The 12,639-nt window shown below is 37.6% G+C and overlaps 1 protein-coding gene across 2 annotated transcripts in view; it reads left to right on the forward strand.

The window, feature by feature from the left end:
- Positions 1 to 7,717: 7,717 nt before the first annotated feature.
- The window catches only part of nfic (nuclear factor I/C), a 131,691-nt gene continuing 126,769 nt past the window's right edge, over positions 7,718 to 12,639 (forward strand). The window contains exon 1 of one of the 2 annotated variants that reach the window (XM_048208880.1): positions 7,718 to 7,741. In XM_048208880.1, coding sequence (XP_048064837.1) covers positions 7,718 to 7,741 — 24 coding nt within the window. The remainder of the gene's footprint in view (positions 7,742 to 12,639) is intronic. The other variant, XM_048208883.1, reaches the window with a different exon arrangement.

Genomic DNA, 12,639 nt, shown 5'->3' on the forward strand with positions numbered 1-12,639 from the left:
AATATCTTTGGTTGAACAAATGTTATGAATTTGGCTGGAATTCGATGGTTACCATGGTAATGTTTGAGAGTAAGTATTTTAAAACGAGAACGTCTTCCACGTTGTGCTTTTCGTGGATTTGGATGGAGGGATGGAGAGGATGTCATTGTCTATTATATTCTTCTTCTAAACTGGACACTACCAAAAAACTGTCCTACCAGCGTTCAAATTACAACGAGAATATCATACTCGCGTATAAACAGAAACTTGACATTTAGCGCTCCTGTGGCACAACACCATGTTGACCATTTAGAACTCTATTTAAAACTCTCTTCGGGTTGTTTTATTTAAATGTTCGTCCTCCTTTGTTTTCATATTGATATTCCAGTAAATGTATGATTTATTTTCTTCCCATGGCTGAAAATGATATGTAACCAAACCTATTTCATTCCTCAGGAAGTTTGACAAGCGGCATTTTGCCCTGCGTAAAATGCCAAGTTCAATGTGCCTGCACTCACAAATGCACTTCACTGTCAAATATAATGACTAAATGTTTCGAGCACGATATTATTAGGCAAGCTATATGGTTTAGACAGTTGTTCTGTTTGGTCACGATGTGAGAATAGCCTAGGAGCTTCGACTTTTCTGGTTATGCACTTTATTATGGACGTTTTATGGTTACTAATGTATAAGGCATAACTGGGAAAGTCGCACTATATGGGAGCCGGGACGTAGCTACGTCGAAACGCAAGAGCTGTAATCATTTTATTATTAATATATTATTAAGTAAATAAATTATTGTTTTATTTAAAACGTCTTTTGGCTAGGCAATTTGTTGCTGCTACATTGTTAAATGGTTCACCCAAAAATGAAAATTCTGTCATTAATTTCTCAACCTCATGTCGTTCCACACCTGTAAGACCTTCGTTCATCTTCGGAACACAAATGAAGATATTTTTGATGAAATCCGAGATGTATAGGCTATGACTCGTCCATAGACAGCAATATAATCACCACTTTCAAAGCCCAGAAAGGTAGGCCAACTAAAGACATCGTTAAAGGTGCCCTCGAATGAAAAATTGAATTTATCTTGGCATAGTTGAATAACAAGAGTTCAGAACATGGAAAAGACATACAGTGAGTCTCAAACCCCATTGCTTCCTCTTTCTTATGTAAATCTCATTTGTTTAAAAGACTTCCGGAAAACACACGGATCTCAACATAACACCGACTGTTACGTAACAGTCGGGGTCATTAATATGTACGCCCCCATTATTTGCATATATGCCAGCCCATGTTTGAGCATTAGACAAGGAAAGGCAGTATTAAAGTCTGGATCTGTGCACAGACAAGGTAAGCAAGCAAGAACAACAGCGAAAAATGACAGATGGAGCAATAATAACTGACATGATCCATGATAGCATGATATTTTTAGTGATATTTGTAAATTGTCTATCTAAATGTTTCGTTAGCATGTTGTTAATGTACTGTTAAATGAGGTTAAAGTTACCATCGTTTCTTACTGTATTCACGGAGACAAGAGCCGTCGCTATTTTCATTTTTAAACACTTGCAGTCTGTATAATTCATAAACACAACTTTGTAAATGCGCTGTAATATAGTCGAGAGCTCGTGTGGCAGGGGGCACGCGATTTAAAGGGGTGGCGCGCTGGAAAAATCAGTGTATAGTTAATGATGCCCCAAAATAGGCAGTTAAAAAAATTTATTAAAAAAAATCTATGGGGTATTTTGAGCTGAAACTTCACAGACACATTCAGGAGACACCTTAGACTTATATTACATCTTGTGAAAAAACATTCTTGGGCACCTTTAAAACAGTCGACGTGCCTACAGTGGTTCAACCTTAATGTTATGAAGTGACAAGAAAACTTTTGTGTGCAAAAACAAAACATAAATAATGACTTTATTCAACAATATCTTCTCTTCTGTGTTATTCACATACCTTGTATGATTATGTTCAGCACTTCCAGGTTCTAAGTCAGAACGCCGACTCACTATTGGCCGGCTCCTGCATCAGCATCACATGCATGCGTAGTGCTGCTCACGTGATCAGCTTTGGCCAATACCGAGCCGGCATTCGGACATAAACACAGAAGCCTTCACTGTGCTTACTGCATTGACTTCATAAGGATAGTGACAGGGAAGAGAAGAGATTATTGAATAAAGTCATTATTTATGTTTTGTTTTTGTGCACAAAAGTATTCTTGTCGCTTCATAAAATTAAGGTTGAACCACTGCAGTTACGTCGACCCTTTTAATGATGTCTTTAGTGCCTTTCTGGACTTTTAAAGTGGTGATTATATTGCTGTCTATGGAAGAGTCATAGCCTATACCTCAGGTCTTACGGGTGTGGAACGACATGAGGGTGAGTAATTCATGACAGGAATTTTATTTTTGGGTGAACTAACCTTTTAAGTTGTTCCGTGTTATTATGATTAATGTATAATGGTGTATAATGGTACAATTGTAATAGATGACTCATTTGTTCAGGTCAGGAAGTTTGACAGGATACATGAATTTCATTGGAATGCTCAAAGCTCATCAACCAGGTGAGACTCTAATCCACAATCCCAAGACTTTACAGGCCACTGGACCAGCAATAAGCAATATTGCAGTATTTATTATGTGATGTATCTGTGCACATTATTATTTTTTTTTTTTAAATCATGTGCCCTTGTAATCTTTAATCAAAATAACTTAATAACCTGTCACTTAAATTACATCACAGCAATAGCAAACTACAAAGATCCAATCAATTTCAGACAAAAAGTCCCATCCTTGTTTGAGAAGCCGTTTCACTCAAATGTACATCACAATGGGGAAGAAAAGGCTATCGCAACTTCCGTTTCATGCCAACTTTAGGCTATGTAGGCTATGTAAACAAATACAGAAATACACTATAATATGGGCTTTACAAGTTTGCTTATATCCTCTCCTTCAAAAATAATTTCTAAAGGCTTTTTGTCTTAGCACGGGGAATATGTGGGCATTTGATGGGTCCTTGCAGAGTGACTCTGCAGTTTCACCACACACTCTCCTTCAAAAATCATGAAAAACCTTTAAGAGAAGGCAATTAGAGAGAGGAAAAGGTTACTGGCAAAGAGCATGTGATTATTGTCAGAATAAGGATAGATCACGAATCATTGTGGATGACCAAAGAATGTACATGAGTGAGGTTTCCAGCCCCCAGCTGGGATGGAGGCCTGGCTTGAACCTGTTGGAACTGGATTAGAATTCGTCAAGGTTCAGCTGCTGTTCTGACTTCCAGTGCTGCTTTTTTGGTGTCACCCATGATTCATTTCACACAGACCTCATTCGCCATGATCGCGTAGAAGAGGCTGGTGTGCCATGACAGAACATTTGTAAACAAGCAGGGCAAAGTCATTATTGACAGCAATGCATAAACAACTTCAGCATTTAGCCAAATCTGATGCAGTGACTAGCAGTCCGCACTATCATTTAGGTTAGTCGAAATGACATTCTTGTCTGAGGTTTGCTCTTTGTCTATTGTCATGCCCTTTTCTAAAGTCCAAAGAGTGAGTATGGTTCATGTGGTTCGTTTTAGCATCACAGAGAGCTCTGTTTTCTTCTGCATGCTGGATGTGAGTTGAAGTGTCTGACCCAATATCCTGTCCTTACAAAATTGTGGTTGGCCAACTGCCCTCTGGTTGGAATAAAAGTCAGTAGTATTATTATGTTCTTTGGAGGCGAACAAGCTTCTAATAAAACAAGTTATTTGTTGTTCTGACTTTCCCATTTTTGAGACTCAAAGAATACAGTATATATTGTTATTCAGTCGCCAAGCAGCATTTTTGGAGAGCTGATAGATTCCAGTAGCACTGGGAGTTTTCTGTGTTTATTTCACTCCTCTTGTCTGTGTATGTTCCAGACGGACTCTCGGTCTGTTCATCGGTGGGTCTTTTTCTGACACTTTTTGCAGGTTACATCTTTACGGCAGTAGGTGTAACCGACTTTATGAGTGAGTCATTAAGTAAATTATTAATTCAGCTGATTCGTTAAGACTGACTTATTCAGGAACGAAACAAGTAGGCCTAACTCTTTACAGGTGAGTCATTGATTCATTCTCTCAACTGATTTGTTCAGAAAAACTAATTCGTTCTGGAACCAAACACTACTACTTTGTGATGTTGGGAGACATGAAACTGTTCATTCTGTTACATACAAAGTAACTGGTAATATTCAGTGACAGCCTAGTATGTAAATTACTCAATATTTTAGTTCTTATAGGGTATATTGAATTGTTGTATAAAATCTATTTAAAGCTGCAGTCCGTACGTTTTACCTCTTTGTCGCCATCTCTGTTTGAACCTTGAAATTGCAGTTATTTGTGGGATTATCATCTTTACGTGGGTTGTGCATCGGCACGGCTACTCATCGCGGATAAATCGAATGTGTGTGGGTTGTCTATCAACGCACCAGTTGTCAACGATGATTGTCGTTTTAACCCTTTCGAGCGTGAGTTTAAAATATTCTAATCTCCCCCCAGAGTGAGTTTTTTTAAGGCGACCGTTATTTTAGAACGTTTGCCTTTAATGTTTCCATAGCGACGCGTCTTGCTTGTCACGAGTGCTGAACGCAGCCACAATAACACTGTATGACAGATGGATAGCTATTATTTCGTTTTTCCTTGTTTATTTAAAATATTCACAAACTTGCTTACCATGTCATCAACTATCTGATATTCCGATCCTCAAATATGTGTAAGTGCGTGTGTTTTGTCGTTTAAAAGCCTTTATAAATCATCTTTATCTTGATCTATAACGCGAGATGGGCGCCGCCATCTTAGTTTGCCCCGCAGTTCACAGAGTCCTGTCAGTCGGATTTACAGCAGGTGAATTCATCCGTTTCTCCCGAAATATAAGCAAGTAAGTGGCTGGTGAACTGGAAGAATAATAGAGTAAACTTTATAGTTACTTAGGCCCATTATGTGTGTCTGATATGAATAAATGTCGGCAAATTGTATTTGAATGGATTGTCATTGCTCCTTCCACTGATGTCTGACATCAGTGTGTATTTTATAAACTCTAAATATATTGTTTTAATGGTGCTTATGCGTATTTAAATGTCTGAAACCTTAAAAGAAACGTTATGTGGCTGAAAACACTGCATAGTTGTGATATATGACAAGAGCTGCGCGCATCCGTCTCGCAGCCAGAGCGCGAAAGCACAGTTTGAATCTGGCAGTTATGTGATGTGACTGAACGTTCGAAATCCCATATGTGGGACCGTACGCCCAGGGGCACTGAAATAAAAATCCCATATGTGGGACCGTACCGCTCAAAGGGTTAAACTTGCTGGATTACAAACTGCCATCAAAATGATGTTTAATAATTCCAGCTGCTGTAAGAAGAGGCTACAAATGATCCAACACCTGCTGCATGCACACATACGCGATATAGCCTGCTAGCCGGAACTCCTGTATGTATACAGACGCAATGGCGGAAACTCATATTTCCTACGAAATCCTACCAGTACAACTGAAATTATAAAACATTATTACAAGCTTACCGTTGTGAATCGGGCTAAGGTAAGGAGATCGTCTTGAACACTGTCTGGTTATGTACTTGCTCAAAAATTGATTTTGGATCATTTTTAACCAAAAAAAGTTACGGACTGCAGCTTTAAATATCAGCATGGCTGGGATTGCCTTTGATCTCCTGACTACGCAGCATTCTTGCTCCTGTCATATTGCTTGTATATATTTTTGCAAAAATCACACCCTGTCTACACTGGCCTCAAACTGTGTTGTATCAAAAAAGCTAATATAACCCATTAAAATCAATGACGCTATGATCTGGATTCGTCTCACCTTGCCTAGTCGCTGACATTCAACATATTTTCCATTTTGACATGGTACACATGTTACTTTGAACAATATGTAAAAGGTTATCTATTTTGAAAGTTCTCTTTGATGCAAACGCTGTTGATTAATTTTTAATATTTATTTGTAAATGTTTCATTTTCAATCATGTTGGTCAGATTTGTTGCATTTCCTCGCAATTTCTAAACCTCTTTGAATTAAACATAAAAATGAAAGATTTTTTAATTATTTAAATTTTTCTACTTGTACAGTCACCTGCATATTTTCGATTTCTAGTGATGCTTTTTCCATTTTATCTTCGTTCTGTTATAGTACTAAATTTAGTCATATGCTGTTCACACCATGTCGTAATTACCATAATTTCCAGATGACAACACCTGACATTCCGCTCGGAGCTTTTCACATCTTCGGACTGGAAATTATGCAACACTATCAATGCCTAAATGAATCTCTACAAGCTTACAAATTGTAATTACGAGCTCGACGAGGATGTGAATGCTTTTTACAAGTTGAAATCTCGTAATTACGGTAATTATGACAGCGTGAATGCACCTATATTAATAGGCCTATCCTACTTATTTTGCAATGTGGAAGTAAGCAATTTTTTTTTTTGTGCGAGACATCTGATTCATTAGCGCCTTTAGGTAATGGAAGCAAATGACACCAGACGCCATTCACATTAAGGTTACAAATGGCCGTGCCCACTCTTTTTGTGAAAAATAAGGTGGATAGTAATATATTTCATTTAGAGGGGACTTTTGACACTTAGTCCTTTGATGCATGATAAAAACAAAAATTCCAAAATTAAAAAAAGGAAAAGAAAAAGCAAGTAAACCAAACAAACACTTCCCACATGTCCCCCACACTCACTCAGCACTCCTGTGGCCAAGCAAGGGCCGGACTTCTCATTGCCATGTGGTTGATGGAGGTGGTGGAAAAAAAAAAAAAAAAAAACATTAAAAACATTTTAATTTCCAAATTCTTGTAAGAAAAAAAAATCTTCTCCCAGCAATGTTGTTCTATTCAGCTGTTAGTGAATCAAAGATGATGAACAGGACAGAATCAGTTGGGCTGCCCTGGTTGCCAGCTGTGTGGTCTCAAAGCGGGAGATTCACTACTGCATGAAGACGTACGGGGCTTCTGCAACTCTCAAATACACAGCCACACAGATAGGAAACTTGTGATTGAACAAGGTCAAAAGAAAAAAAAAAAAGTCTGCTGATGTTGGATGACATCATTGTGGCCAGGTCTCGACGTAGGATTGACTTTTTGTTGTTCAAGTGGGTGTGTGAGCGACCTGCTGAGCTTGTAAGAAAATAGCATGTTTGAACACTGCACACTACGTATGTTCTGTTTATAATCTCATACGATTTCTGGCATCAACTCCCAATTTCTTCATACATGTGCTTTATAAAACCAAAGCCGTGCGGTTTTGTGTGAGTGTGTGACTGTTAACACAGCTGGCATTAGCTGGTCTGTCTAGCAGCCGGTGGTGGTGGTGGTGATGTGGTCTGGGTGTATGCATGGTCTGCTCAGAGAGTGTGGACTCTTGAGTGGGAACTGTTGTCGAAGTCTTAATCCTTTAGGTCTCACCCTCATGCTCTCTCTCTCTCCCTGTCCCTCTAAACTGTCCAGTCTCTCTCTGTGCCACACAGGGAGGTAAAGATGAGAGCAAGAAAGAGGCAGCTGAGGAGGATTTGCACTTCTGTTCCTCTTGTTTCTCCTGTTTGGCTGAGTTTGGGACCGCTCTGAGAACATCCACATCTCCCTTCTCCCTCTCTCTCTGTATCTGTCTCTCTTTATGGAGCTCCCCAGCATCACACACACGAGTGGCAACGCGGCAGAGAATGCCGTGAAATGGCAGCTGTGTTATGATATGACAGCCAAGACGTGGTGGATGGTGAGTGTCATTATTTAACCTACTTTAAAGAAACTTCAAGCTAACCTGCTTTAACATGTTCAACCTGTTGCAGATTTTGCATATATATATCTCTTTTGTATGACGTAATTGGCTGCAGAGCAATTGTTTGAGGGGTCTGACGTGTTATTTGTAGTGCGGTGAGCAGGTGACCTCAGATGACTTTGGAAATATAGCTGAGCGCTATGTTGTTGGGAGGAAGCTTGCGTGATCTTTTTATTTTGCTTTAGCATGTTTTAGAAAATTGCAAGTCATTTGTTATTCTTTAACTAAAATTCTTTGACATTGTAGGAAATTTACTTACATAAAAAATCATTTTACTTAATTTGACTAAAATTAAAAATAAATAATTTTTATCATTTAATATTGTATATATATATATATATATTTAAATGAATAAAATAAAAATAAATTAATAAAATAGATATAATTTGACTTTGTTTTAATTCAACATTTCCATTAAAAACTACTCAATAACTTCTCTCTCTGTTTATTGTGAAAGACAAGCTCATTTTTTATTCAATTTTTATTGAATTGTATGCACTTAGCTTTAACTTACCTGATATAACTGTCCAGTGCTTTGTTGTAATGATTGCAAAATGACATGTGGCTGTTTTGGAGCAGAATGCTTTAAATATCATTTGAATATCACAATATGTACAGCTCCTGTTCTACATGAGCTGATTTTGTTAGTTTCACATTATCATTAACACATGAAGTTGTTTAAACTCCATTCCGTCCACGTGTTTTATTTCACATGCTTTGTGTTTTAGCTTATCCTAACGTGTTCTCCAAAGTTGGAGAGCTCTTTTCTTCTCTCAGCCAGTTTCTGTTGGAACGCTCTTTGTTTGTTCAGTGTTCAAGTCTTCAGTTTTGCTTATTTATTCATCGATAATGGATTGATTCTGTTCCCTGTTTCGTTTCTGTTATAACAAAAGTGATTGCCCACCCTTTATCCTTCTCTCGCTTGCTTTCTTCCTCTCTGTCCTCCCTCCTTTTCACTCTTTACTGCGTTAGCCACCCACACTTTTGTTTAAATTAACTTGGCAATTAACATTTGCTATGAGCCTTTACTAATAACTAATCACAAATGAAGGGCTTTGATTGTTTGTCAAGCCCTGTTTGAGAAATGACCTTGCTCTCGGAGCCGGTGTTTCACACATGTTCTCACTCATTCACCTCATGCTTTGATCCTTCTTGTAAGCTTCACTCGTCCGGTTCCATATGTACCCCAAAACTTTCTCTGTAAAAGAGTTGTTTCATAGTTCATTTAATTTTCCTAAAAAAAAAATCTGCTGTTCTTTAGACCTTTATACAGTATGGTTATACATTCTAGCAAACTATTTATTTCCTCCTATTTTATAATACATTTTCAATGCATTACGCAGTTGCATTAGGCTGCTTGTTAGGTGTAATGCATATGAATGCATCAGTGTTGAATGCACATGCAACTTTGTGATGTTTTTTGACTCAAAAGTGGCCAGCTCAAGACATGTGGGTGGGTTACACATGTTGTACTGTTGTAGCCACAACCTTTTGAAATCACATCTGACAAGCGGAAAATGAAAATCAACTTACAACAGAGAGAAGCAAAAATGTTTTCAAAGTGATTGCAATTCATCTTGTTTTTTTTTCTTTTTGCATTTTACGTGTGGGTGGAGGAGTTTATGCTTGCTTAGCTCCTCTATAGACTCGCTTTCCATGGTAACTTCAGTGCTGGAGGTTTTTCGTATATATCTGTAGATTTATGGGCCATATGTGTGATAAGTAAACCTATGGGTTTCTTAAATGATCAGGTGTGTGTGTGGCACTTTGCAGCTCACGAACAATCATTTTAGTCACTATACTGTAGCTCAGAAACCAAAGATTGTTCTAGTTTGGATATGGTCAAATCTGATTCCCTTCCTACTCACAAAATAAGAGGGAGGGGAGAAAAAAACTTAATCAAAGGAACATCTCCTCAGAATTTGGGATTTCCTTAAGTAGGGCCTAAATTGTGCAGAGGAGATTAGATTTGGCTAATGGGGTTTTTGAATTAAATACAAACATGGTTACAACTTAGTTGGACTTTTGCAGAATTACACTTCAGCTAAAGCTCAGGATAAATCAAACTTTTGGGCTTTAGAGAGCACATGCTATATAAGAACAATCTCAGATTTTTGTTGGGAAGAGCCATTTGGTCTTTGTGGTCTCTGGTTTTCTTGTGGCTTAAAAGGATTGTTCACTCAAAAATTACAATTTTGTCATCATTAGATCACTCTCATGTTGCTTTAGTTCTTTCTTCTGTGGAACACAAAAAAGATGTTTTGGAAAAAAAAAAAAAGTCACACAAAATTTTTCCTACACAAAAAAATTAAGCCTTTTTTAATTCATAGTAAAATTCCATCAAACTGAACTGAATAATCCGTATGAATCCTTATGAAACTCCCTGACTCTTCCATGCAGATTGGGGTATTCTCTGTTTTTACTGTTATTTTTATTTCTTATGCATTCCATTTTTATTCTTATGTATTTGTTTCCTCTTTATGTAAAGCACTTTGAATTACCATTGTGTATGAAATGCAGTTTAATTGAATAATTGATTAAGGATTGTTCAATTATTCAATTAAATTGCGTAAGAATTATTCAATTCAATTTGATGGAATTTAACCATTAATTAAATAGCGTAAATCTTTAAAAAAAAAAGAGGCTTACATTTTTTTTTTTTTTTTTTTTTTGAGTGTACATTGAAAGTCAGTGGGGTCCAAAACAACACTGGACTACACTGACTTTAAAGGGTTAGTTCACCCAAAAATGAAAATTTTGTAATTTATTACTCACCCCATTATGTCGTTCTACACCCGTAAGACCTTCATTCATCTTCGGAACACAAATTAAGATATTTCTGATGAAATCCGATGGCTCAGTGAGGCCTCTATTGCCAGCAATGTCACTGAACCTCTCAAGATCCAGAGAAGTAAGATCCAGAAAGATCCAGAAAGGTGTGTGCCAAAAAAAAAAGAAAAAGAAAAAAAGACTTTTCAACAATATCTAGTGATGGCCAATTTCAAAACACTGCTTCGAAGCTTTACGAATCTTTTGTTTTGAATCAGTGATTCGAATTGCGTACTAAACTGCTGAAATCACGTGACTTTGGCACAACTGATTCTGAACAACTGATTCGAAACAAAAGATTTGTAAAGCTTCAAAGCAGTGTTTTGAAATCAGCCATCACTAGATATTGTTGAAAAGTCATTATTTTGTTTTTTTGGTGCACAAAAAGTATTCTCATCGCTTTATAATATTAAGGTAGAACCACTGTACTCACATGAACTGTTTTAAATATGTTTTGAGTACCTTTCTGGATCTTGAGAAATTTGGTGACATTGCTGGCAATGAAGGCCTCTCTGAGCCATCGGATTCCGTCAAAAATATCTTAATTTGTGTTCGGAAGATGAATGAAGGTCTTACGTGTGTGGAACAACATGAGGGTGAGTAATAAATGACATTATTTTCATTTTTGGGTGAACAAACCCTTTAATTGTATGGACAAAAATGTTTGTAACAACTTGAACTTTACTAAATGATTTTTCATCTTTTAGGTGAATTATCCCTTTAAGTATCAGAAAAATCCATTAACTTTTTTTTTATTTACTCAAATACTCAACTTGTTGAGCAGAACCTGTTTTTGCTGCCATGCTTGACGTCCACGATTGTGACGATGTAGTGACACACGTGGTCAGGCTTACATCAGCATGGCACGAATTGCGAATACCAGCATGCGTAACACTTTAGACTTAACAGGAAGTACGCCTCAGTGTTGTACCGCCAAACCCCATTAAACAGCAGAGTTTGATGGTAACTCAAAACAGAGAGGATGGCAAAATTTGTACCAGAGCCCATGAATCTTTCCCCCGTAGTGATTTTCTACAGCATGAGAGTGGGACAGCACGGGGGTTGTGGTTCCAGCCCGTGACTTCAGACGTCTGGAAACTGACATGAATCATTCCCAGCAGTAGAGAGAGCAGAGAGGCTAAAATTAGAGAGAATGGTCATTGAGGAGACGCACTAACAGCCCTCACAGATGCAGCCAGTCAGTACCGGCTGAGCCGCCCGGACTGAGGTGGGAGGGTGTATCCCCCGCGCATTTACACATTTCTTTATCCATTTACCGTACATGGGATCATGTGATCTGTGTCTTTGGGTGTACAGGTGTAGATGAACCAGTATTACTGTGGATGTACAATGGTTGTATCAGATGCTAATACCATGGTACTTCAATTTATACTATGACAATGAATGATTGCAATATTCATATACCATTGTATTTACACCATACTCCAAATTACTTCACATCAAAAAACAAGGAAATACCATGATACTTTTTCATTTCTTATTGCTATTATTGACTGCTAGCACTAACAATTTTATTACAATTAAAGAAATAGCTCACCCAAAATTAAAGGGTTAGTTCTCCCAAAAATGAAAATTTCTGTCATTAATTACTCACCCTCATGTCGTTCCAAACTCATAAGACCTTCCTTCATTTTCAGAACACAAATTAAGATCATTTTGATGAAATCCGAGAGCTCTCTGACCCCTCCATATGCAATTTAACCGACACTTTCATGGTGCAAAAAGGTAGTAAAGACATTGTGAAAATAGTCGACGTGACTTAATGTTATAAAGCGACGAGAATACTTTTTGTGCGCTAAAACAAAACAAAAATAACGACTTTATTCAACAATTTCTTCTATTCCCTATCATTCTCCTATGCTGTTGACGTAGTAAACACAGTGCAGCACTTCCGGGTTTTACGTCAGAACGGCGATTAATTATTGGCCGACTCATTATTGGTCGTGCTGCTTATGTGTACAGCGTCGGCCAATACTGATTTTGCG

Source organism: Megalobrama amblycephala, linkage group LG12, assembly GCF_018812025.1.
Source record: "Megalobrama amblycephala isolate DHTTF-2021 linkage group LG12, ASM1881202v1, whole genome shotgun sequence".
NCBI lineage: Eukaryota > Metazoa > Chordata > Actinopteri > Cypriniformes > Xenocyprididae > Megalobrama > Megalobrama amblycephala.